This window comes from Hemitrygon akajei, chromosome 1 (assembly GCF_048418815.1).
Source record: "Hemitrygon akajei chromosome 1, sHemAka1.3, whole genome shotgun sequence".
NCBI lineage: Eukaryota > Metazoa > Chordata > Chondrichthyes > Myliobatiformes > Dasyatidae > Hemitrygon > Hemitrygon akajei.
Genome location: NC_133124.1, coordinates 86,980,838 through 87,006,511, shown reverse-complemented (window position 1 = coordinate 87,006,511; position 25,674 = coordinate 86,980,838). Strand labels below are relative to the sequence as shown.

The 25,674-nt window shown below is 40.3% G+C and overlaps 2 protein-coding genes across 4 annotated transcripts in view; one reads left to right on the top strand and one right to left on the bottom strand.

The window, feature by feature from the left end:
• Positions 1-25,674, bottom strand: part of acss2l (acyl-CoA synthetase short chain family member 2 like) — a 153,248-nt gene that overhangs the window by 117,350 nt on the left and 10,224 nt on the right. The window lies entirely within an intron of this gene.
• The window catches only part of ndufv2 (NADH:ubiquinone oxidoreductase core subunit V2), a 59,068-nt gene that overhangs the window by 31,982 nt on the left and 1,412 nt on the right, over positions 1-25,674 (top strand). Inside the window, exons 5-7 of the mRNA XM_073047365.1 lie at positions 18,027-18,195; positions 20,969-21,078; positions 22,471-22,547. Of these exons, the coding sequence (XP_072903466.1) occupies positions 18,027-18,195; positions 20,969-21,078; positions 22,471-22,547 (356 nt within the window). The remainder of the gene's footprint in view (positions 1-18,026; positions 18,196-20,968; positions 21,079-22,470; positions 22,548-25,674) is intronic.

Sequence of the window (25,674 nt, the reverse complement as noted above, 5' to 3'; positions counted from 1 at the left end):
ATAAGATGTGGTCTGGTCTTCATCTAAGACACACTAATAGAAAAAAAACACTCTGCCTAAATACTATGTGAACTCCTGTATTTAATAACTGGTAGAACCTTCTTTAGCAGCAATAACCTCCACCAAACATTTCCTGTAGATACTGAACAGGCTTACACAATGGAATTTTAGACAATTCCTCCATACAAAACTCTTTCAGTTCAATATTTCTGGGATACCTTGCATGAACAGACCTCTTCAGGTCAAGTGCAGCATCTCAACTGGGTTAAGGTTTGGACTCTGACTTGGCCATTCCAAAACATGAATTTTCTTCTTTTTAAACTATTTTGTTGTTGATGTACTCTGTGTTTCAGATCGTTGCCTCATTGCATGATTAAACTTCTGTGTAGCTTCAGGTGATGCACTGCTGCCCTGAAATTCTCCTGTCAGTGCCTTGAAACAATACTGAATTCATTGGTCTCAGCGATTGTAAGGTGTTTTGGCCCTGATGCAGAAACGCAGCCCCAAACCATGACGCTGCTTTCAAAAATGCTTCACAGTTGGGATGAGATTTTGGTGTTTGTGTGCAGAGCCCTTTTTCCTCCAAACCTAGCTGTGTGCATTTCTGCCAGAAAGTTCAACTTTTGGCTTATCTGTTGACAGAACATTGTAGAATATTCAAGTGGTCTTTTGCAAACTTGATGTGCAGCAATTTTTTTTAGGAGAGCAATGGTTTCCTCTGTGGTGTCCTTCGTGAACACCATACATGTTCAGTGTTTTCTTATAGTGGACACATGAACAGAGACTTTAGCATGTTCTAGAGGTTTCTGCAGGTCTTCTGCTGTTGCTGTTGGGTTCTTTTTCACCTCCTTCAGCATTGCACATTGCACTGTTGGTGTGATCTGCAGTATACTAGATATTCAGGAGTGTCAGGGAAGTGAAGTATGTGCAGTGAAATTTGCAACTGAGAAGGTGTTGAGGAAGCTTAACTGTCTGAGAGTGGATAAATCTCCTGGACCTGATGGAATGCACCCTCTGGTTCTGAGGGGAGTAGATGGAGAGATTGCAGAGGCTTTAACAATGATCTTTCAAGAATCGATAGATTCTGGCATTGTACCAAATGACTGGAAAATTGTAAATGTTACTCCGCTATTTAAGAAGGATGGGAGGCAGCAGGAAGGAAACTATACACCTGTTAGCATGACATCAGTGGTTGCAAAGTTGTTAGAATTGATTGTTAGGGATGAGATTACAGAATACCGGGAGGCACATGACAAGATAGGCCAAAGCCAGCATGGTTTCCTGAAAGGAAAATCCTGCCTGACTAAACTACTGCAATTTTTTGAGGAAATTACAAGCAGGGTAGACAAAGCAGATGCAGTAGATGTGGTGTATTTGGATTTTCAGAAGGCCTTTGACAAGGTGCTGCACATGAGGTTGCTTAGCAAGATAAGAGCCCATGGCAGTTACTAGCATGGTGGAGCATTGGTTGAGCGGCAGAAAGCAGAGAGTGGGAATAAAGTGATCCTAATTTGGCTGGCTGCCGGTTACTAGTGGAGTTGCACAGGGGTCGGTGTTGGGACTGCTGCTTTTTATGATGCATGTCCATGATTTGGACTGTGAGATTAATGGACTTGTGGCTGAATTTGCCGATGATACAATGATAGGTGGAGGAGCAGGTAGTGTTGAGGAAACAGAGAGCCTGCAGAGTGACTTAGATAGTTTAGGGGAATGGGCGAATGGAAAGCGTATGGTCATGCACTTTGGTGGAAGAAATAAACGGGCAGATAATTATTTAGTTGGCGAGAGAATTCAAAATGCAAAGTTGCAAAGAGATTTGGGAGTCCTTGTGGAAGAGACCCTAAAGGTTAACCTCCAGGTTGAGTCGTGGTGAAGAAGATGAATGCAATGCTGAAATTTATTTCTAGAGGTATGGAATATAAGATCAGGGATGTTATGTTGAGGCTCTATAAAGCATTCGTGAAACCACACTTGGAGTATTATGTGCAGTTTTTGGCTCCTGAATTTAGAACGGATATACAGACATTGGAGAGGGTTCAGAGAAGATTGACGAGAATGATTCCAGGTATGAAAGGGTTACAGTATGAGAAACGTCTGGCAGCTCTTGGGCTGTATTCCCTGGAGTTCAGGAGAATGAGGGAGGAATCTCATAGAAACATACCAAATGTTAAAAGGCCTGAACAGATTAGATATGGCAAAGTTATTTCCCATGGTAGGGGATTCTAGGACAAAAGTGTATGACTTCAGGACTGAAGGACGTCCATTTAGGACAGAGATGTGTAGAAATTGCTTTAGTCAGAGGGTGGTAAATTTGTTGCCACAAGTGGCTGTGGAGGCCAAGTCATTGGGTGTATTTAAGGCAGAGATAGATATTTTCTTGATTAGCCAGGGCATGAAAGGGTATGGGGAGAAGGCAGGGGAGTGGTGATGACTGGAAGAATTGGATCAGCCCATGATTGAATGGCAGAGCAGACTCGATGAACCGAATGGCCTACTTCTGCTCCTAGATCTTATGGTCTTATAACACACTCCCCTTTTCTCAGTTCCTTTGTCTTCACCACATCTGTTCCTAGGATGAGGCTTCCTTTCCAGGACATCAGATATGTCCTCCTCTTTCAAAGAAAAGAGTTTACCTTCTTCCACCATGGATGTTGCACTCGCCTGCATTTTCTCCATTTACCTTAATGAGGATATAGAGTTTCTCTTGACCTCACCTACCACCCATGAGCCTCCACATCCAACACATCCTTTGCAACTGTCCACCATCTTCAACAGGACCCTACCACCAAACACATCTTTACTTCGCCTCCACCCACTGGTATACCCCATCCGGTGTCTACAAAATGGTGGCGCACGTGGACGCAGCAGCCACTCCGGCTCCAACCAACGGTGAAATTTCTGGTCCTGTTCATCTTTTCTATGGCAAAAGACATTGCTAGAGATTAAGAACACTGTGCAAGTTTACCTCATTAATCAGTGCAATAACGAAGGTGCTGCGCAGTTATGGACTAACATGGCAAGCGGGCTCTTGCTCTGCACTTTGGTCTACTACAGCTACTTGGAAGAGCGCCCGTTAGGAGTGGTGCAGAAGCACGGTAGAGGACCGGGTGTATTAAAGCAAGACTTAAAGCCCACTGAGCTCCTGTCTATTATACTTGCTAATGCCTGATCTCTAGGAAATAAACTGGATTACGTGTATGTGAACTAGCAGGAGATGAGGAACTGTTGCACACTCATCCTGACAGAAACATGGCTTCAAGACATCATTCCAGACTTGGCCATCCAGCTAGAAGGCCTAACCCTTTTGGGTGGATAGAAATGCTGTGACCTCCAGACCTGTGGAGGAGGTCTTTGTCTACAGCAGTAAGAACTGGTGTGTTAATGCCTTCGTAGTAATGGCCCAGTGCTCACTGCAGATAGAGTTTTGAATGGTGAAGTGCAGGTTTGTCTACTTAGCGAGGGAGTTCATTGTTATGGTGATTATTACTGTTTACATCCTCACTTTGCTAGTGCTGGAGAAATGCTGCTGGAAGTCTACAGCACAATCTGTATGCTCGAAGACACTCCCCCGTCTTCATTGTTGCTGGTGACTTCAATCAGGCCAACTTAAAACAGTCCTGCCGAAGTTTTGCCTGCATGTTTACTTCACAACCAGAGGAGAGAATATATTAGACCTGGTTTATACCAAGGTACAGACCACTGGTTAAATGAGTCAAGCCAGTTCACAGGGAGATCAGACCTGCCTAGAAGGCGTCACCTTAATGCTGCTGGACTGCTTTGAAAGCACGGACTGGATCATATTCAGGGAGGCAGCTACTATGATCATCACGTCAACATAGATGAATATGTGGGATCGGTGACTGGCAGCATAGGAAAGTGCATTGATGGCATTATAGTGATTCAACCCTACGCTGCCAGGACAGACTAGAAACCATGGCTGACTAGAGGTTTGTACTTAGGGATCAGAAAGCTGTCCTCAGATCGGGAGAGAGGACGACTTTAATGTTAGCAAGAGCTGTGCTTCCCATGCCATCAGGAAGGCAAAGCATGAGTACACACAGAAAATCACAAAACACTTGCGACACCAGGGACATGCGGCACATGTGGTAAGGTACGCAAACCATAACCGATTACAAGTCCATCCTGTACATCAGTGACAGCGATACCTCCCTTCCTGATGGGCTGAATGCTTTCTATGCATGATTTGACCAATTGAATGATGATACATCAAGGAAAGCCACCTCTTCCCCCGAGGAACAGGTACCCAGTCTGGTCGCAGCCGAGGTGAAGGGGACTCAAGCCAGGGTAAACCCTTGCAAAGCTGCAGGGTCAGACGACATAGCTATTCAGGTGCTGAGGGACCGAATATCTGTAATATCTCTCTGAAAGAGTCCACTGTCCCTATAGACTTCAAGGTAGCCACCATCATTCCATCGGTGCCAAAGAGAGCAACGGTTCATGGCCTAAATGATTACTGTCCAGTGGCTCTGACTTCAATAATCATGATGTGCTTTGAGCAGCTGGTAATGATGGTATGAAATTCATACTGAGCACTGGTGCTCCCTGGGGTTGTGTACTCAGTCCACTGCTGTTCATGATACTACAGTACTTGGCCTCATCAGCAACAATTATGTGTAGGCATACAGAGAGGTAGTAGAGAGGCTTGTCGAATGATGCAAGAACAACAATCCAAGTCTCAACATGGTCAAGACAAAAGAGATTATTGTGGACTTCAGGATGGCACAGGTCAACCACTCTGCTGTGGAGAGAGTGAAGAGCACAAGATTTCTCAGTGTGCACATAATGAACAGTCTAACCTGGCCCCACAACATCTCACAAGTCAAGAAGGCACAGCAGCATCTACACTTTGAGTAGATTGAGGCATGCATGGCTCCCGCCCCCGTTCTAACAACTTTCTACTGGAGCACGATTGCGAATGTACTGTATGGCTACATCATTGTGGGGTACAGAAGCCGCAAGGTATCTGACTACAATATCCTACAGAAGACGGTAAAGACTGCCCAGAGGATAATTCAAAGTACATTTATTATTAAAGTATGTATACATCATACAACCTTAATATTCGTCTCCTCACAGGGAGCCACAAAACAAAGAAACGCAAATGAACTCATTTTTAAAAAAAGACAAACATATAATGTGCTGAGAGAAAAAATACAAATCGTACAAGCAATAAATGCAAGCAAATGGCATTCTGAACTGAAGTCCACAAAGAGGATCCGTACCCAGACCCTTAGTTCAGCACAGAGCGGAGTAGCAAGCTGAACCGGCCTGTCCCTCACCTCGGGCCTTGACAGCCTGACCTTTTCAATCTGGCCTGGTGCTTAGATCATCGTCCAGGTATTGGGTTCTGTTGCTTCGAAATGCTCTGGGGCCTGGACCCAGCTGTCTTGTTTTGGCCTGAACCTGGCCTTTCCAATTTGGCCTGGTGCTTAAATCGATTGGACCTTGGGTCTTCCTTGCACTCAGTGAAGGGTCCACTGTCTTGCCTTGGCTCAGTTCTGCTGCATCAAATTGTTTCCAAGTCCAGAGGGAAGTCATAGACTATTGCTTGTGAAGATATTTACAAAAAAAGAGTGATTAACGAATATTTAGTTGTTTTCCTTGTTTCATCGGCCACCAGCCAGAAGTCACTGAGATTCACTAGTGGCATTAGGGTTTCACTCCCTCCTATTTGTGACATTTACTGGGAGTGTTGCAGGTGAAGGGCCCAAAGTATAAGTATTGTTGAGAATCCTTCTCGCCCATCCGACAATCTCTTTAACCCACTACCATCTGGAATCAGTACAGAAGCTAGGACTGTCAGCCTGTCCCACAGCTTCTTCCCACGGGCTGTGAGAGTAATGAATACCTGCCACCACCCAGATCTTGCATGAGGATAGTGAGCTGTTTACGGTATTATTTACTGTTCACCTGTACTATGCTTTACTGCATGCATCTTGAATTATATTTTATTAATTTATTTATAGTATAACATGTTAGTTTATGTGTTGTGTGTGATATATGTTGTGTGGGTTCCCTATGGTCCGAGGGAACATTGCTTCGTTTGGTTGTATATATAGTATGCACAGTCAAATGACAATGAACTTGAACTCTGCCTCCCTCTGTGATTCCCTTGTCCATTCGTCTCTCTCCACTAATCTCCCTGCTGGAACTCATTCCTGCAAGTGGTGGAAGTTCTACACATGCTCTCCCTCACCTCCATTCAGGGCCCCAAACAGTCCATCCAGGTGAGGCAACACTTCACATGTACATCTGTTGAGGTTGTCTGCTGTATCTGGTGCTCCCAATGCAGCCTCCTCTATGTGTTGCAACCCGACATAGATTGGGGAAATGTCTTTTTTGAGCACCTCAGCAAAAAGCGGAACTCCCCAGTGATCAACCAATGAGGCCGCTGTCAGGTTGGAGGAGCAACACCTCATTTTCAGTCTAGGTAGTCTCCAAACCGATGGCATGAACATCAATTTCTCTAATTTCCGGTAATATTTTCCCCCTCCTCCTTCCCTCTACTTCACTTCCCCACTCTGGCCTCTTACCTATTTTTCTCTCCTGCATATCACTTCTCTCTGGTGCCCCTCCTCTTCCTCTTTCCCCCATGATCCACTCTCCCCTTCCACCAGATTTCTTCCCTAGACCTTATCACCTCCCAGCTTCTTATTACACCCCACTCCACCACCCACCTGGTTTTGCCTATTACCTTCTCGGTTGTTCCCCTCTTCCTTCTCCCCCCAGTCATCATATTCTGGCCGCCTTCTGCCTTCCTTTCCAGTCCTGATGAAGGTCTTCATCTGAAACATTGATTGTTTATTCATTTCCATAGATGCTGCCTGATCTGCTGAGTTCCTCCGGCATTTTGTGTGTGTTAATCTCCTCTGCAATCTCTGTGGCACAATTATGTTCTTAGGAAAGTACTGCACAAAAAGTAACTAGTGTTGTGATGTTGAAACTTAATGTTCCAGTTTTGATATTTTTGTGACCTAACATATGACAAAGATGTGTATACCTGTCTTCACCAGCTTATCTACCCAGGGTGCCATAGGGAATTATGGATTGGAACCTCAAGATCCCTGTGTACATCAACATCCCGTAAACTTGTACCATTTACCATACATATCTCACTCATATTTAATATTTGATTTCCCAAAATGTATCATAATCTGCCAGTGTTCCAACCAAATTTCCATCTGATCTATATCCTCCCGTAATCTTGGACAATCTTTGCTATCCACGACATCACCAACTTTTGTATCTTCTACACTCTTAATAATCATTTCTCCTACATTCACATTCAGGTTGCTAATACATAATGTGAACAATAAAGTACCAACACTGATTCTGCAATACTGAACTGGTTACAGGCTTCTCATCAGAAAAGCATCTTTCCACTGCTCCCTGCCTCTTAACACCAAACCACTTTTGGATTCTGTTACATCTCATGTGCCTTTAACTCTTTGGGCCAGCCTGTGAGACCTTAACAAATGCCTTACTGAAGTCCATGTACTGCCTTGCCTGTTAACTCGTTAAAGAAAATCTAGTGAGACTGTATTTCCCCCATCCAAACCTCATTGACTGTATGTAGTCACCCTCTGCTCTTCTTGATACTCATAAGTCCTATCCATTTAGATTTTTTCCAGTAATTCAGAGAAAGAATAGTGATGCCGGGCTCACCAGCCTGCCATTACCTGGCTTTTAATATGCTTCCCCTTCTTAAGTAAAGGAACAGCATTTGCTTTTCTCTGTTCTGGCACCTTGCCTGTGGCAGCAAAGTTGCAAAATATTTCTCTTGCTTCCCATAGCAACTGGCAATAGAACTCATCAGACCCTGGATACTCATCAACCTTTCTGTATCCCGCAACATCTAACACCACCAGAATAGTCGTGTACCCCTGATCAAACCAATATCCTTAATTTTGCCATTTGCCTTACATCCATACTGGAACATGCTAGCTCGGAACTCTTAACACAATTTTTAAAAGTTTGTTCTTGTCAGCTGTCAAGTTACCTGCATTGATCTGTCTCAATCTGCTTATGTCAATTCTAATGCTGTTGGGAGTTAGCTATCCTTCAGTTCAAGATCTTGCATGACCACCAATCGTATTCCTTTATCTGTAATTTTCTGGAACTTAACATTTTCTGTTGTCCACACTTTAAAATGTATTCAGTTTAAATTCAAATTGATAAGGGATTTGTGGATTTTAAAAATTCCCATTTTACTAACTGAGAGCCTTACAATTTTTCAGTGTTGTACCTAGATTGGCTTGTATTATCAGAATTGAGTAAGTGCCAAACTTACTCAATGCCATATGCATGAATGTTATAATTATTACCATCTGCCCCTTTTCTCATTCCTGTTCATCACTTTTATTCAGTTCTGCAGCCTCCTTTTACCTTTTCTAAGAAAAGCATATTTTTAAATGGTGAGTGCCTCCTTCAAAGTAGTAAATTTCAGTAGAGACTAATTGATCATCTTGTAGAATTACTAATAAGTAAGCTTGGCTTTGAGAACACTATGCATAAAGCATTGTTGTCAGCCATCTGTTGTGTTACAGCACTTCAAATCCAGCCAGGCATATTGTGATCCTCTGATCCAGCAAAGTGCATCTGTTATTTTGACCTGAGAGTTTCATGTTGACAGTGACCCAGTTATGAAAGCAAATGACACATTGACTTTTATTGCAAGACAGTTGGAGTTTATAAGTAGGAAACTGTTGTTAGAATTGTGCAAGGTGTTTGTGAGGCCTTAACTTGGATTTCTATGCATAATCTCTTTATTTAAAGAAAGAATATAGAAGCACGTGATGCAATCCAAAAAAGATTTGTTAAGCTAATTCCTAGGTGAGAGGTTTGCTCTGTCACAAGCAGCTGACAAAAAAAAATGGATCTGTATTCTTTGTAGTTAGAACAATGAAGGCTGAAGCACACAAGATCCCAAGGGGCCATAACAGACTACAAATGGAGTTGTTTCCATTTGTGGGAGACTATGGAGCAAGAGGGCATTGTTATAAGGGTGCTTGGTAGATTTTTCTTGCAGAGGATGTGGAAATCTGTAGAATTCTCTATTCTTTGGCGTTATGGAAGCTAGTTGGTGGGAGGTATTTAAAGAGCAGGCAGGTAATCTTTTGAAACATTGGGGTATTAATGATTGAACAGAGTTGAGGCCTGCGGTGGATAAACCATGATAATAATAATGAATAGTGGTGCAGAATTGGTGGGGCGGTGGGGGACGCGGTGGCTGTCTACTCTTATTTTTTGTGCTTCAGGGAAAAAAACATTTACTAAATTAACTAACTCAAAATGGAGCTAATAGTAAAAGTATTAAAACATTTACAGTTTTAGTCATCTGATTCTCAAGCAAGTATATTATTTGACTGCTAAACATGGTCATGGTTTAAATCTTTGAACACATGCAACTATATATTCAGTTACAGTTTCAAGCTCGTCTGTCATAAGTTTTTCCATAGAAGGTTCAGTTAGTTCACATTGGCTTTTCCCATGTGAACTGCATGCAGTTATTTGCAGCATTAACCATTTACCATCACTGACAGTTTTGGAATGCCTAGAGGTACAGGGATAGTAAGAAAATCTCTCCAGGTAAAAGGCACCATTTAGATTATTGTGCTAGTGTCAGCTCTTTAAAAGAGCTATACAATTAATACCATCCCCCATCTGTTCCTACTGCCTCAGGATGCACATTTCAGATTATAAATTGCTTTTACATCTTCTTGCTCTCAATTCATTTACTTATTTTAGATAATCCACTGACTGCAATTTTGCCCTGTCTTCTGCCTGTCTTTCCTCACAGTCTCACTGCATCTAGTTGTATACCAACTGCCCCATCCTGAGCACTATCATTCAGTTTCCCATCCCCTGCCAAATCAGCTTAAACCCTCCCCAACAGTTCTAGCAAATCTGCCTGCAAGGATATTTGTCCCCCTCGGATTCAGGTGTAATCCATCCCAATGATCCAGAATTCTGAAACCCAACCCCCTGCTCCAGTTCCTCAACCATGCGTTCATCTGAGAAATTATCCTATCCTTACCCTCAATGGCGCATGGCACAGGCAGCAATCCAGAGATTACTACCCTGAAAGTCCTGCTTTTCAGATTCCTACCTTAGTTACTAAAATTCTCTCTTCAGGACCTCCTCTCTTTTCCTACCCATGTGATTTGGGCCAGTATGTACCAAGACTTCTAGCTGCTCACTGTCCCTCTTTAGAACACTTTGGACCTCATCAGTGATGGTCTGATCCTGGCACCTGGGAGGCAACATACCATCCGGATGTCTATATCACATCCACAGAATCTTGTGTCTACTCCTAACTACGGAATCCCCTCTCACTAACGTAGTCCTCCCTCCCCCCCCCCTCCCCCCCCGGCCGAGTCTCAACGCTAGACATTGCCAGAGACATGATCGCTGTAGCTTCCCCCCAGTAGGTCTCCTATCCCCCTGACAATATCAAAAGTGGTATACTTATTGTTGAGGGGAATGCCCACAGGGGTATCTGCAAAGGCTGTCTATTTCCTTCTCATCTCCTGACGGTCACCCAGGTATCTGTCTCCCACAACTGAGGGGTGATCACCTCCCTATAGCTCCTATCAGTTTCCTGTATAAGTGGAAGGTCATCGAGCTGCAGCTCCAGAACCTTAACATATTCTCTAAGGAGCTGCAGTTCGGTGCACCTGGTGCAGGTGTGGCAATCAGGGAGGCTGAAGGTCTCCCAAAATTCCCGCAACTCTCACAACACAACAGAGCCACTGGAGCTATCCTCACTGCACTATGTACTAACATTGAATGTTACAATGGAAATGAAGGTTTAGAAGGTGCAATTGTCAAGAGCATTGTTTGAAGGCAGTCCATTATTTGCACTAGTGTCTGTGCTAACTTTGTTGATTTACAGTCAGTCAAAAGAACATGGCATATAGTAGATCAATTCCTCTATTAGGAAGTAATATATTTTTATAGTACTGTAGTGGTATAGTAGTGTTCTAATTCGTTCTCTATTTCATTTAAATATATGATTTATTACTCAATTAAACAATAGTCGTGTCTTAACTATTTCCATGAAACTACAGCTAATTGGGACAGTCACTTAGATCCACTGTATCTGGAGTAGCTTGTTGTAATGTTTTGTCTAGAGTAGTTGCTTAATTCTCTTTATATAATCAATATATGTTTATCATACAAGTCATGCTTTTTGGATGCTTTGTAGGGATTTTTTAGTGTAGGGCATCACCTGATTGAAGTACAGTTGCAAGAAAGAGTTGTGAACTCTTTGCAACTACCAGGTATTCTGCATTAATTACTCAGAAGATGTGGTCTGATCTTCATCTAAGACACACTAATAGAAAAAACACAATCTGCCTAATCTAATAACATACAAACAATTGTACTTTTCATGTCTTTATTGAACATATTGCTTAATCATTCACAGTTCAGGCTGCAAAGATTATGTGAACCTCAGTATTTAATAACTGGTAGAACCTCCTTTAGCAGCAATAACCCCCACCAAACATTTCCTGTAGATACTGAACAGGCTTACACAATGGTGAGGAGGAATTTTAGACAATTCCTCCATATAAAACTCTTTCAGTTCATTAATATTTCTGTGATACCTTGCGTGAACAGGCCTCTTCAGGTCAAGCACAGCTTCTTAACTGGGTTAATGTTTGGACTCTGACTTGGCCATTTCAAAATATGAATTTTCTTCTTTTTAAACCATTCTGTTGTTGATGTACTCTTGTGTTTCAGATCGTTGCCTTATTGCAAAATTAAACTTCTCTTTAGCTTCAGGTGACGCACTGCTGCCCTGAAATTCTCCTGTCAGTGCCTTGAAACAATACTGAATTCATTGGTCTCTCAGCGATTGTAAGGTGTTTTGGCCCTGATGCAGAAACGCAGCCCCAAACCATGATGCTGCTTTCAAAAATGCTTCACAGTTGGGATGAGATTTTGGTGTTTGTGTGCAGAGCCCTTTTTCCTCCAAACCTAGCCATGTGCATTTCTGCCAGAAAGTTCAACTTTTGGCTTATCTGTCGACAGAACATTGTAGAATATTCAAGTGGTCTTTTGCAAACTTGAGATGTGCAGCAATTTTTTTAGGAGAGCAATGGTGTCCTTCATGAACACCATGTATGTTCAGTGTTTTTCTTATAGTGGACACATGAACAGAGACTTTAGCATGTTCTAGAGGTTTCTGTAGGTCTTCTGCTGTTGCTGTTGGGATGTTTTTCACCTCCTTCAGCATTGCACATTGCGCCGTTGGTATGATCTGCGGTATACTAGACATTCAAGAGTGTCAGGGAAGTATGTGCAGTGAAAATTGCAACTGAGAAGGTGTTGAGGAAGCTTAACTATCTGAGAGTGGATAAATCTCCTGGACCTGATGGAATGCACCCTCTGGTTCTGAGGGGAGTAGATGGAGAGATTGCAGAGGCTTTAACAATGATCTTTCAAGAATCGATAGATTCTGGCATTGTACAGGATGACTGGATAATTTCAAATGTTACTCCACTACTTAAGGGTGGGAGGCAGCAGAAAGGAAACTTTAGACTTGTTAGCCTGATATCAGTGGTTGGGAAGTTGTTGAAATCGATTGTTAGGGTGAGATTACATTAATACCTGGAGGCACGTGCCAAGATAAGTCAAAGCCAGCATGGTTTCCTGAAAGGAAAATCCTGCCTGACTAAACTACTGCAATTTAGAGGAAATTACAAGCAGGGTGGACAAAGCAGATGCAGTAGATGTGGTGTATTTGGATTTTCAGAAGGCCTTTGACAAGGTGCTGCACATGAGGTTGCTTAGCAAGATAAGAGCCCATGGCAGTTACTAGCATGGTGGAGCATTGGTTGAGCAGCAGAAAGCAGAGAGTGGGAATAAAGTGATCCTAATTTGGCTGGCTGCCGGTTACTAGTGGAGTTGCACAGGGGTCGGTGTTGGGACTGCTGCTTTTTATGATGCATGTCCATGATTTGGACTGTGAGATTAGTGGACTTGTGGCTGACTTTGCCAATGATACAATGATAGGTGAAGGAGCAGGTAGTGTTGAGGAAACAGAGAGCCTGCAGAGTGACTTAGATAGTTTAGGGGAATGGGCGAATGGAAAGCGTATGGTCATGCACTTTGGTGGAAGAAATAAACGGGCAGATGATTATTTAGTTGGCGAGAGAATTCAAAATGCAAAGTTGCAAAGGGATTTGGGAGTCCTTGTGGAAGAGACCCTAAAGGTTAACCTCCAGGTTGAGTCGTGGTGAAGAAGATGAATGCAATGCTGCATTTATTTCTAGAGGTATGGAATATAAGAGCAGGGATGTTATGTTGAGGCTCTATAAAGCATTCGTGAAACCACACTTGGAGTATTATGTGCAGTTTTTGGCTCCTGAATTTAGAACGGATATACAGACATTGGAGAGGGTTCAGAGAAGATTGATGAGAATGATTCCAGGTATGAAAGGGTTACAGTATGAGAAACGTCTGGCAGCTCTTGGGCTGTATTCCCTGGGGTTCAGGAGAATGAGGGAGGAATCTCATAGAAACATACCAAATGTTAAAAGGCCTGAACAGATTAAATATGGCAAAGTTATTTCCCATGGTAGGGGATTCTATGACAACAGTGCACGACTTCAGGACTGAAGTACGTCCATTTAGAATAGAGATATGTAGAAATTACTTAGTCAGAGGGTGGTAAATTTGTTGCCATGAGTGGCTGTGGAGGCCAAGTCATTGGGTGTATTTAAGGCAGAGATGCCTTAAGACAGGGCATCAAAGGGTACAGGGAGAAGGCTGGGAAGTGGGGATGACTGGAAGAATTTGATCAATCCATGATTGAATGGCAGGGCAGACTCGATGGACCAAATGGCATACTTCCGCTCCTATATCTTATAGTCTAAATAGCTTTTGGAGAAGGCATTACCATAGAGGTTCTCAGACTTTTTTGAACCTAGTCTGTGATTGTTTAAATGGGAAGAAGTACAAGGGGTGATTGATAAGTTCATGGCCTAAGGTAGAAGGCGTCAATTTCAGAAAACCTAGCACATTTATTTTTCAACATAGTCCCCTCCTACATTTACACACTTAGTCCAGGGTCATGGAGCATATGGATCTTGGACCTCCAGAAAGTGTCCACAGATGGGTGATTGATAAGTGTGTGGCCTAAGGCAGAAGGAGATGAGTTAACAGCTCTCATTACATGCACATGCAGTCCAACTCTTTGAGTGATGATGCAGAAAGTTTGAAGTTAATGACCTTACCTTAGGCCATGAACTTAAACCCTGATGAGTTATTAACTGCATTGAGTCATTAAAAAAAATTACAGCTTATAAAGGCCCTTCAGCCATCTAGTCTATGCCAAATCATGTAAACTGCCTAGTCCCATCAACCTGCACCCAGGCATAGCCCTGCATACCTCTCCCACTTTTCTTGAACGTTGAAATCAAAATTACATTCACCACTTGCGCTGGCAGTGGTGTTCCACACTCACCACTCTGAGCAAAGAACTTTCCCCTAATGTTCCTCCTAAACATTTCACCTTTCACCCTTAACTCATGAAAACTAACCTCACTAACCTTAGTTTTACCTAACCTCAGTAGAAAAAGCCTGCTTGTATTTACCCTATTTATGCCCCTCATATTTTATATACCTCTGTCAAATCTCCCTCAGTCTTATACATTTTAGGGAATAAAGTTCTAACCTATCCAATCTTTCCGTATATCTCAGGTTATCTAGTCCCAGCAGCATTCTTGTAAATTTTCTCTGTACTCTTTCAATCTTATTTATGTCTTTACTGTAGGTAAGTGATCAAAAATGCACACAATACTCAACATTTTGTACAACTTCAACATCCCAATTTCCATTCTCAATACTTCGATTTATGAAGGTCAATATACCAAAAACTGTCTTAATGATCCTATCAATCTGTGACACCACTTTTAATGAATTATGAACCTGTATTGCCAGATCACTTTGTTCCACCAGACTCCTTAGTGCCCTACCGCTCTCTCTCTAAGCCCTGCCCTGTTAATCCACCCAAAGTACAATACCTTGCACCTGTCTGCTTTAAATTCCACTTGCCATTTTTCCAGCTGGTGCAGATCCAAGTGCAAGCTTTGATAGTCTTTCTCATTGTTCACTACACACCCCACCCCCCATCTTGGTGTCATCCAAAAATTTGTTGATCCTTTTACCCACATTATCATCCAGATTGTTGATGTAGGTTACAAACAGTAACAGATCCAGTAACCGATCCCTCTGGCACTCCACTAGTCACAGGCCTCCAGTCAGAGAGGCAACCGTCTACTACCACACCTTGGCTTCTCCCCCAAAGCCAACACCTAATCTAATTTCTTACCTCATCTTGAATGCCAAGTGACTGAACCTTCTTGACCAACCTCCCATGCAGAACCTTGTCAAAGGACTTGCATGTTGTCTACTTCCATGTAGACAACATCCACTGCCTTGCTTTCTTAAATAAACTTACCTGATAACTTTCTTGAGAGACTCTATAAGACCGGTTCGACATGACCTACCAAGGACAAAGCCATGTTGACTATCCCTAATCGGTCCCTGTCTATCCAAATACATGTACATCCAGTCTCTTAGAATACATTCCGATCATTTCCCCTCTACTGATGTCAGGCTCACTGCCTTTAATTTCCTGATTTATTTTTAGAGCTTAAACAACAGAACAAGATTAGTTATCCCCTATCCTCCGGTACCTCACTTGTTACCAAGGATGAGTTAAATATCTCTGCTTAGGCCCCTGCAATTTCTGCACTTACCTCCCAAAGGAACACCTTGTCAGGCCCTGGGAATTTATCCACCTTAGTTTTCCTCAAAACAGCAAACACCTCCTCTGTAATATGTATGCAATCCATGACTTTGCTGCTTTATTTACTTCTGTAGACTCCCAAGTAAATACAGATGCAAAAATTCCATTTACGATCTCTAATTCTTTTGGCTCCATGCATAGATTACCATTCTGATCTTTCACTCGACCAATTTTGTCCCTTGCAATCCCTTTGCTGTTAACTATCTGTAGAACCCCTTAGAATTCTCCTTCAACTTGTCTGCTAGAGCAACCTTGTCTTCTTTTAACCCTCCAGATTTTTTTGTGTTCTCTTGCATTTATTATACTCCATAACTACCTCATTTGTTACTACCTGCCTATACCTGCTGTGCACCTCATTTTTTTCTTCTTAACCAGGGTAACAATCTATCTTGAAAACCAAGGTTCCGTAAACCATTTATCATTTTCTTTTGTTCTGACAGGCACATACAAGCTTTGTACTCTCAAAGGCATCCCACTTACCAAGTGTACCTTTGCCAGAAAACAGCCTGTCCCAATTCATACTTGCCAGATCCTTTCTGATACCATCAAATTACCCTTTCTCCAATTTAGAACCTCAACCAGAGGTTCAGACTTATCCTTTTGCATGATTACCTTGAAATTAATGGCATTATGATAACTAGATGCAAAGTATTCCCCTACACAAACTTGTCACCTGCCTTGTCTCATTCTGTAATAGGAGATAAAGTATTGCACACTCTCTTGTTGGGACTTCTGCTACTGATTAAGGAAACTTTGCTGAACACATCTGACAAACTGTCTTTTACAGTATATGAGTCCCAGTCAATACACAGAAAGTTAAAATCACTTCCTATCCCAACCTTGGTGTTTCTTGCAATAGTCTGCAGTCTCTGTACACATTTGTTCCTCTAAACCCCACAGACTGTTGGGTGGTCTATAATATAGCTCCATTAACGTGGTCATACCTTTCTTATTGCTGTCTGCCGCTAGAAATGTCAAAAATGCATACTTCCCTTCATCAGTCAGTATGAAAATTAGGAAGTCATGTTGCAGTTGTATAAAACTTAAGGCTGCATTTGGGGTACTGTGTTCAGTTCTGTTTGCCCCATTACAGTAAGGATGTGAAGGCTTTGGAGAAGGTACACAGGAGGTTGCTGATTGGAGGTTGGATAGATTTGGCTTATTTTCTCTGGGAGCAGAAGCTGAAGGGAGACCTGATTATAAAATGAGAGTCATAGGTAAGGTAGATTGCCAGTCTCTTTCTCAGGTTAGAAATGTCAAATACTAGAGGAGGTGGCTTTAAGGCAAGAGGGGAAGATGTTTGGAGTTATGTTTTTACAACAGTGTCTGGAATGTACTGCCAGGGATGATAGTAGAAACATACATGATAGTGGTGTTTAAGATATATTTAGGCAGGCACTTGGACATGTAGAAAATGGAAAAATACAGGTCATATGCAAGAAAATAGGTTTTGTTTAATTTAGCCTCATTTTGACAGACATTGTGAGCCAAAGAGCCTGTCCCTGTACTGTTGTTTGTAAAATAATGAGCTTATGGAATTCTCTATTTATAGAAGGCAGTTTGAGATCAAATCATTAAACATTCAAAATAAAGCTAGAGACAGTTCCGATGGCTAAAGAAATCAAGGAAAAACAACTGGAAAGGATTCAAAATTTGGATCATTAGCTATGATCATATTGAATGGCAGATCAAACTTAAATGCTCATCTGGCCTACTATTTTCTGTGTAAAATAGTCAACTAACATTAAAAGAACTGCAAATGTCAGAAATCCACTTCGTTGCTTGCTGAAATTGTTGGAATGCAGTGCTAAATTTAATCAAGGACTGTATGCCTGGAGCTTGTATTGAGTCTTGTTGGACCAAAAGAGATGGGGACAGTGACATGTCTGTAAGGTCAGTCATGTATCTGAACTAAAGGTATGCTGTGGAGTGTTTTCCCATTTTGTATTTAGTCAGTCTGTGGTGGAAAGAGGCCACATTCTCATCTTTGTCTGAAAAATAGACCTAAAATACTAACTTAAGTTCTACAGAACCAGCCTGACTTGAGCTTTACATTGTCTTTTTATTTTATATTTCTAGCTCAAGGAATTGCAAACGTGAAATGCTGTATCTGAGAGTCCATTCTTGGAACCCAAAAATTATGAATCACCTTCTGTACTTTTATTTCTGTATCTTTCCCTTTAAGGTTGCTGAGATTCTAAAAATGCCTGCAATGAGAGTATATGAAGTGGCAACATTTTACACCATGTTTAATCGTAAGCCAGTGGGAAAGTACCACATTCAAATATGTACAACCACGCCATGCATGCTGCGGAACTCTGACGCCATTGTAAAATGCATCAAGGAAAAACTTGGTAAGCAGAAAAAAAAATCTCAAAGAATAGAATTGTGTTTTTAGGTAGATATGCTTTTAAACTGGATTTGATTACATGATCCTTTCAATGAAATCAGATTCCTTTTTTAAAAATTTACAAATATTCCATTGGTACTTTTACACTTCGGTGTATTAAAAATTAGTAATGTTCTTTTCAATTAAGTTTATCACTCAAGAAGTTTACAAAAACATTCATTTGGCCACAAATTCTTTAATGGACTACCATTTAAAGTTCTTCTGTAAATCTTTACTTGTTAAGAAAACATTGCCTACATACCTTTTTCATCTTTGCAGAATAAATCAAAAGACCTTAGTTAAAGTTATTAAATAGACAACTAATTTGCACAAATACCATTGGAATAAAAGACCAAATTCTGTTTTAGTTATCTCAGTTGTAGGAGACATACTGGTAAAGAAATCTCTTCACGGAATTCCAAAGGAATTATATCTAGCTAAACAAAGAAATGGCATCTTATTTTAATGTCACAACTTGAAGAAAGCATATCCAACAATATGCAACTCTGGACTCAATTATTTAAGTTTTGAGTGGAACTTGGATCTGTGATAATGCCACTTCTGAGAATTAGTTCCCTCATCATGTATTTTAGATTGGCTAGATAGTTGGTTTAGCATTAAGATAATGCCAAAGCTCAACTAGGTTTTGGTTTAAGGTTAGGATTATTAATTTGTAATAAAATGGGACTTTTTCCTGCACTCCCCATGTTAACCTGTATTTATCTTGTAGAATTTACATTTCATTGCATAGCGCATTCACGTCCTGGACTAAATAGTAAGATGGTAATCTGAAATGAAAATTAAACAGCAGCATTATTAAAAATTTAGGGGGAAAAAACTGCCTTTGTAGTAGTATGTATCATTTTAACAAAATGTCTCTATCTGTCCTGCTGCTTCAAAACAAACTAGATACAGTCAGTGATTTTCTTTGGTTCTTGTACCCTTTTTTTAGAATTGTGGCCTCCCTTTCATTCTCCCTACCAAAATAGAACATATCACATTTTGCAACATCAGATTTCATCTGCGACTTTAATCAGCAAGCATCAACCAATAAATAGAGGTAGAAGAAACCAATTTAGTCTGAATTAAATTTTGAGAGGTTGATAGCTTAAGTGTGGTTTGTGAAATAAATTGTGTATATAAATGCAGGTGTAAACAAAGCCTCCTACTGAGTAAAATGCTTCAAGACAAGACTAGTCTTAAGCACATATTCACTCTGCTTTCCATTTTAAAAAAATGGATAGTGACATAATTTCAGTAAGTGGAATTAATGTTGTAATCTTTATGTAACATTATTTAACTAGCTTGATTAAAAGTTTTGATCTGAAATTTAGAGACAGGAGAGATTTGAGTGACTAGTGATGAGCCTGATAAGCTTAGCACTTAAAGCCTCAAACTCTTGAATCAATTGTGTTGCATAGGTCTTGGTGCTGTGTGAGACTATACTGATGTTTTGTAAGGATTGAATTATTGCAGATTTTGATCCAAAAATACCATTATGTCTTATTGCTGGTGCTTTTAATATCTTAGAAATATGATCAGTACCTGATGTCCATCAGACCTTTGCAAATACACGTGTATGCTTCCTCGAGGAGATTATTTACTCAGTACTAATCACAAAGTCATTATTTACTTTCACTGGCTAATGAAATTTCTATTTGTCATCAATTTTTCTCATAATTATGGCTTGTCAGTAGTCCTGTATCAAAAGTTTACCACTATAACTCCAGTGGTGTGCTATTTTGTGCCTTTTCTATTAGCCTGATATAGACTGTATTATTCCAACAATGGTCTAATTAATTATTTGTACAGATTCTTCATTATTTGCTTTCTTTTCCATTTTAAATAAATGATCCCATTTGACTAATGATTTCCACTTAGCTTGCAAATAATTGAAGCAATAGTCCCTCCCCCAAATACTTGTAACATTTGCTTCCCCTTTTTCCTGTCTTCCTACTGCTGAATTATCACTTTTTCCCCTTTCTAGTCTTTCTAATGAGACAATAAGACCAGCATTACCCCAGCTGAAAATGGTATCCCAAGGCAGTCATGGTTCAAATCAAAGGCATTCATGCTCTCTAGTCAGAATGTGAACAGCTGTGGAAGTAAATTACATTTCTTGCAAGTGATTAACCGTAACTCATGATGGTAGCTGAAGAATGATAATCAGGTTAATCATTCCTAAACTATAAATAGTATCCTACAATTCTTTACATTCTTGCAATTTGTAGCAGAATCCTGGAGTCAGTGACCAAGCTTCTCATTTCTACCAAATTCCATCCCCACTGTAGCTCTTTTTTTCCCTAACCCCCCCCCCCCCCATTAGAAATGTTTTTTTCTGGCTGAACTGGCAGTTTTGCCTAAAAAAAAGTAACAATAACAAAATTTTGTTTTAAGCTGTAACCTTCAAGAGAAAGACTCCTTATCTAAATTTCTAGTTGGTGCTGTCATTTTTGAAACCGTGCAAGTTATAATACTTTTGGTTAATAACAGGTGGAAGGTTTTTCTGTTCAGTACGTCTCAGCATAAAACAATGCAATTTAAACGTAACAAGTTTCAATTTTCTATCTGAAAATGAGCATGTCTCTAATGATTATTTCTGAAGTTTAATTCAATAGCAAGTGCCTCAACTTGTTTACAATGAAGATTGACATAATCTTAAACAAGCTCAATGTTTTTTACTATTTTTGAAAAAGCTATTCAGAATTGCAAAATTAGTAAATTTATTTTGTTTTTAGGTATTACAGTTGGAGAAACAACATCTGATAAGCTTTTCACCATCACAGAAGTGGAGTGTCTAGGCGCATGTGTGAATGCACCAATGGTGCAAATTAATGACAATTATTATGTAAGTATTACACATATTTCACCATTTTAGATATTCATGTGATGATAAAAATGAAGACCATGCATATTATTCAGAAACTACTTTTCAGATGTTAAAGGCAGGGAGTAAGTGTGTCCCTTAGAACCACAAGAGCAAACATTTCAAAGTAAACCTAGGATTATTAAAGTGCAAATTTCATACCAAATTATTAACAGCAATGATAATCTCTCACTGAACCTTGTGGTGCACCAATGCTCAGATCTTCAAAAAAATCCATCTGTTATCACCATCTTAGTCCTATCGTCAAGCCAATTTGTGGTCCAATTTATGAAGTTGCCTTGGATCCTAAAGGCTACAGTCTTTTGATCCATCTCACAAGTGGCCTTGTCATAGACCTTACTGAAATCAATGTTAGCTATAATTAACTGCAGTGCCCTCAGCAACACACATTATTACCTCTTCCAAAAATTCATTTCAAATTGATCATGCAGGATCTCCCACTAATTAAATGTTGTTAACCAACTTAAATCCTTACTTTAAACTGTAGAGTAATCCTGTTCTTCAGTCCTCCCCCAATAATTTCCCTACATTAAACTCATAAATCAATAATTACCTGAGTTATCTCCATTGGTTTTCTTGAATAAATTCACCACATTTGTTGCCTTCCAGTCATCCTGTAGCTCAACTGTAAGCAGTGAAAATTTAAAGATCTATTGCAAGGCCCTAACAATCTTCTCCCTTGCCTCCCATAGCACCCTAGGATGCATTTTAGAAATAATCAGGTTTCAATTACTGGCATATGTGATATCACATCAGGTTGTGGTGATTTATCCGCTTTTAAGCCTGCTAAGATATCTAAACCTTAACATCATATTTCAAGGTGTCGTCATTCCTGTACTCAAATTCTTGAAAACCAATGCCCTGAGTAAATTCAGATTAAGTATTCATTTAATAAAATAAAAATTATATCCATCAGCCATTGTCATTCATTCTACTTGTTGGCTACATGAAAATCAAGACACAAAAGCTGACTTCCAAATTGATGACACTTTGATTTAACAGAATTTGAGATGTCCAGCTGAGGTTCTGAATAGAAGTCTTTGCAGTGGGGCTTGAATACCCTAGCTTTCTGACTAAGTACTAACCAACATTAAGTAATAACTTACAACTAAATTACAACAAGCTTCTCACAAGATTGCACAAACACTTGACTGTTCTTCACTTGCTTCTCAGAATATAATTCCTTGAGTATCCAGCAGTAGTTCTCTTGTATTATTTGCATCTAATGCTATGTAGTTTCTCATTTTCAGCTTTAACACCACGTATTTCTTCTTCTAACAATAGTGTATAATTTATATTATGTATTAAATATAATTAATGTTGTACAGTTGATCTTAATAATTTGCATTATAGGAGGATTTAACACCAAAAGACATGGAGGAAATAATTGATGAATTAAAGGCAGGCAAGATTCCCAAACCTGGCCCAAGGTAAATAAAAATGTTAAGTTATGTAGTAGAATGCAATATTAAAAAACTTCATATGAACCCCTGTGCTTGTTTCCCCTTATAATTTTAGTTAGACTAGTCCCTTACCTTTAAAAACCTTTGTTTTAGCATCAGCAAACAAGATTGTGGCTTTCATGTACATCACAGATGGATTTATGATCTTAGACCACAAGACATAGGAACAGAAATAGACAATTTGGCCCATCATGTTTGACATTCGATCATGGCTGATTTATTTTTCTCTCTTCAACCCCATTCTCATGCCTTCTCCCTTTGGCCTTTGTTATTCCTACTAATCAAGAACCTGTCCATCTTCAGTTTAAACATACTCAATGGCTTGGCCTCCACAGCCATCTTTGGTAATAAATTCCACAGATTCATTACCTACTGGCTAAAGAAATCCCTCTGCATCTCTGTTGTAATGGAATGTCCTTTCATTCTTAAGACTGTGCCCTCTTGTCTTAGACATTTTACGCAGCCACTCTTATCATCCACTTTCAATACTTGGTTGGTTTCAATGAGATTCCCCCCTCCCCTTCTGAAATCCAGCACATACAGGCCCAGGGCCATTAAACACTTCTCATACCTTTAATTTCCAAATCATTCTCATAAATCTCTCCGTACCCTCTCCAGTGCCAGCACATCCTTTCATAGATATGGGGGCCCAAAACTTCACAATACTCCAAATGCGGTCTGACCCAATGCCTTATACAGTTTCAGCATTATACATCTGTGTGTTTATATTCTAGTGCTCTGGAAATGAATTTCATTGCATTTGCCTTCCTATCTACTGATTCAACCTGCAAGTTAACCTTCAGTGCACTACAACTCCCAAATCCCTATGCACTGCCAATTTCTGTATTTGCTCCTTGCTTAGGAATAAGGTTTAGACTATTGTGGATTTTAGTTTTTTCTTTCTTAATCCACCTTGATACGTCAGACTTCAAACAAAAGTCTAGTTTGAAATCACAACATTTTTGGGTGGGTCAAAATGTTATTTCAAGGTCTGGGTGTTTTAATTCCGGGACTTCAGTTGCATGCCATTGGTTAACCAAAATAGCTCAGTCAGAAGCCACCAGCCAGGGCTAGATACAAGGTTGCTGGGAAGAAAGTAAAATGCAGACTAGAATCTGAAGCAGAAACTTTCCTTGTGGGTACTAGTAAAGGTTGTATACTGTGCTAGTAACAATCTGCCCCTTTTTAAATAAATGAATTAAAAGCTCTTACTGTGTGCTCAAATACAAACAACTGTTAAGTTGAAGGTAAGTAAAGCATATGTTTGAGCACACAGCATATAATAAATTGAACAAAAATAGTATAGAGAAACAGGAAAAATTGTGCAAGATGCAAGATTCAGTATAAAGAAATGGATACAAGTTGTGCATATCAATCTCATTTACGAAGAGGTAGAAGTCTTCATTGACAGGAGAATTAATTATACCCACTCTTCATAAATTATAATTGTCAGTATGTAGCCTTTTAAGGCTATCTTGATATATAAGGGCACACAAATATAATATCTAGGTTCTCCTCCATTGATCTTATCTTGCTCCTCTTGCACTTTTCAAAAACAGGGAGAAACTTATGGATTACCATGTCATTAACACAATGTCCATTTAACTGTGTTAGTTCTTCTCTCCTTTCACTAGCATCTTCATCTCCTATATGCCCTTCTTAGCCACTTCTTTCATCCAATTTCCATCTTCTGCTTCCTCAGTCAAATTTCCAAACTGCTATAATTTCAAACTCCATTGTTATAGGGTTTCTCAAAAGTGCCAGCCATTTTCCCATTAAATCTACTATCAACATTCTCTTCAAGTCCCACCAGTTCTTCATTTTCAACCTTACTGAATTTTCATGTTTGACTTTCTGTTCCTGCCATAAAATTGAAAAGCTGTAACTTTTTTCAAACTTAAGTTCAAGTTTATTGTCATCTGACTGTATTTATATACAACCAAATGAAACATTTCTCCAGACCATGGTAAACCCACAAAACATGTATCACCACAAATAAGTTAATAAAATACAATTCAAAGTGCATGTAGTGCACAGCATAGGTAAACAGCTCGCTGCCCTAGTGTCAAGACCTTGGTGGTGGTAGGGTATTTATTAGTCTCACAGCCTGAGAGAAGAAGCTATTACCCAGTCTGGTACTCCTCCTCCTGATGCTCCTCTACCACCTTCCTGATGGTAGTGGGTCAAAGAGATTGTGGGATGAGTGGTAGGGATCCTCAACAATGCTTCAGGCCTTTCATATTATAAATGCCACAAGTATGGGGAGGGAGACCCTCAACTGTTTTACTATCCTTTGTAGGGTCTTGTGGTCCAATACCTTGCAGCTTCCAGACTATGTAATGATTCAATCAAACTGGACCTAATGGTGCTCCTGTAGATAGTTGTTAGAATGGAGAGCCTTACACACTTTAATCTCCTCAAAAAGTGTAGATACTACTGTACCTTCTTGACTAATGCGGTGGTGGTGTGGTTCCAGGTTATATCGTCTGTTATTTGTGCACTAAGGAACTTTGTGCTCTTTACTCTCTCCACAGCAGAGCCATTGATATGCAATGGAGTGTAGTCAACCTTTCTTCCTTAAGTCCACAGTCATCTTTTGTCCTTGGTGAGACTTGGGTGGCTGTTCTCATATCTTTTGACAAGCCTCTCTACCTCCTCTTTGTATGCCAATCTATCATTGTTGATGAGGCAATACTATAATACAATAATAATATAATACAATCTATCTTTGTTGTATCATCAGTGAACTTGATGCAGTTTGAGCTGGATCTGGCAATGCTGTCATGGGTCATGTGAACAGCAGCAGGCTTAAGCACATAGCCCAGGGGGAGGGGAGACCAGTGTGAGCTTGAGATACTGCTGCCAACTCAGACTGACTGGTGTCTTTCCATCAAGAAGTCCAAGATCCATTTACAGAGAGAGGTGTTGAATCCAATGAGAACTATTTACCCTCCAGTCCCTAAAGGCTGATTATGTTAAACGCTGAGCTTAAGTCGATGAACAACAACCTGGTGTATGAAGCATTGTTTTCTAGGTGGGTCAGTATGGAGTGGAGGGCCAAGGCTAAGGCATAATCAGTGCACTGGTTTGAGTG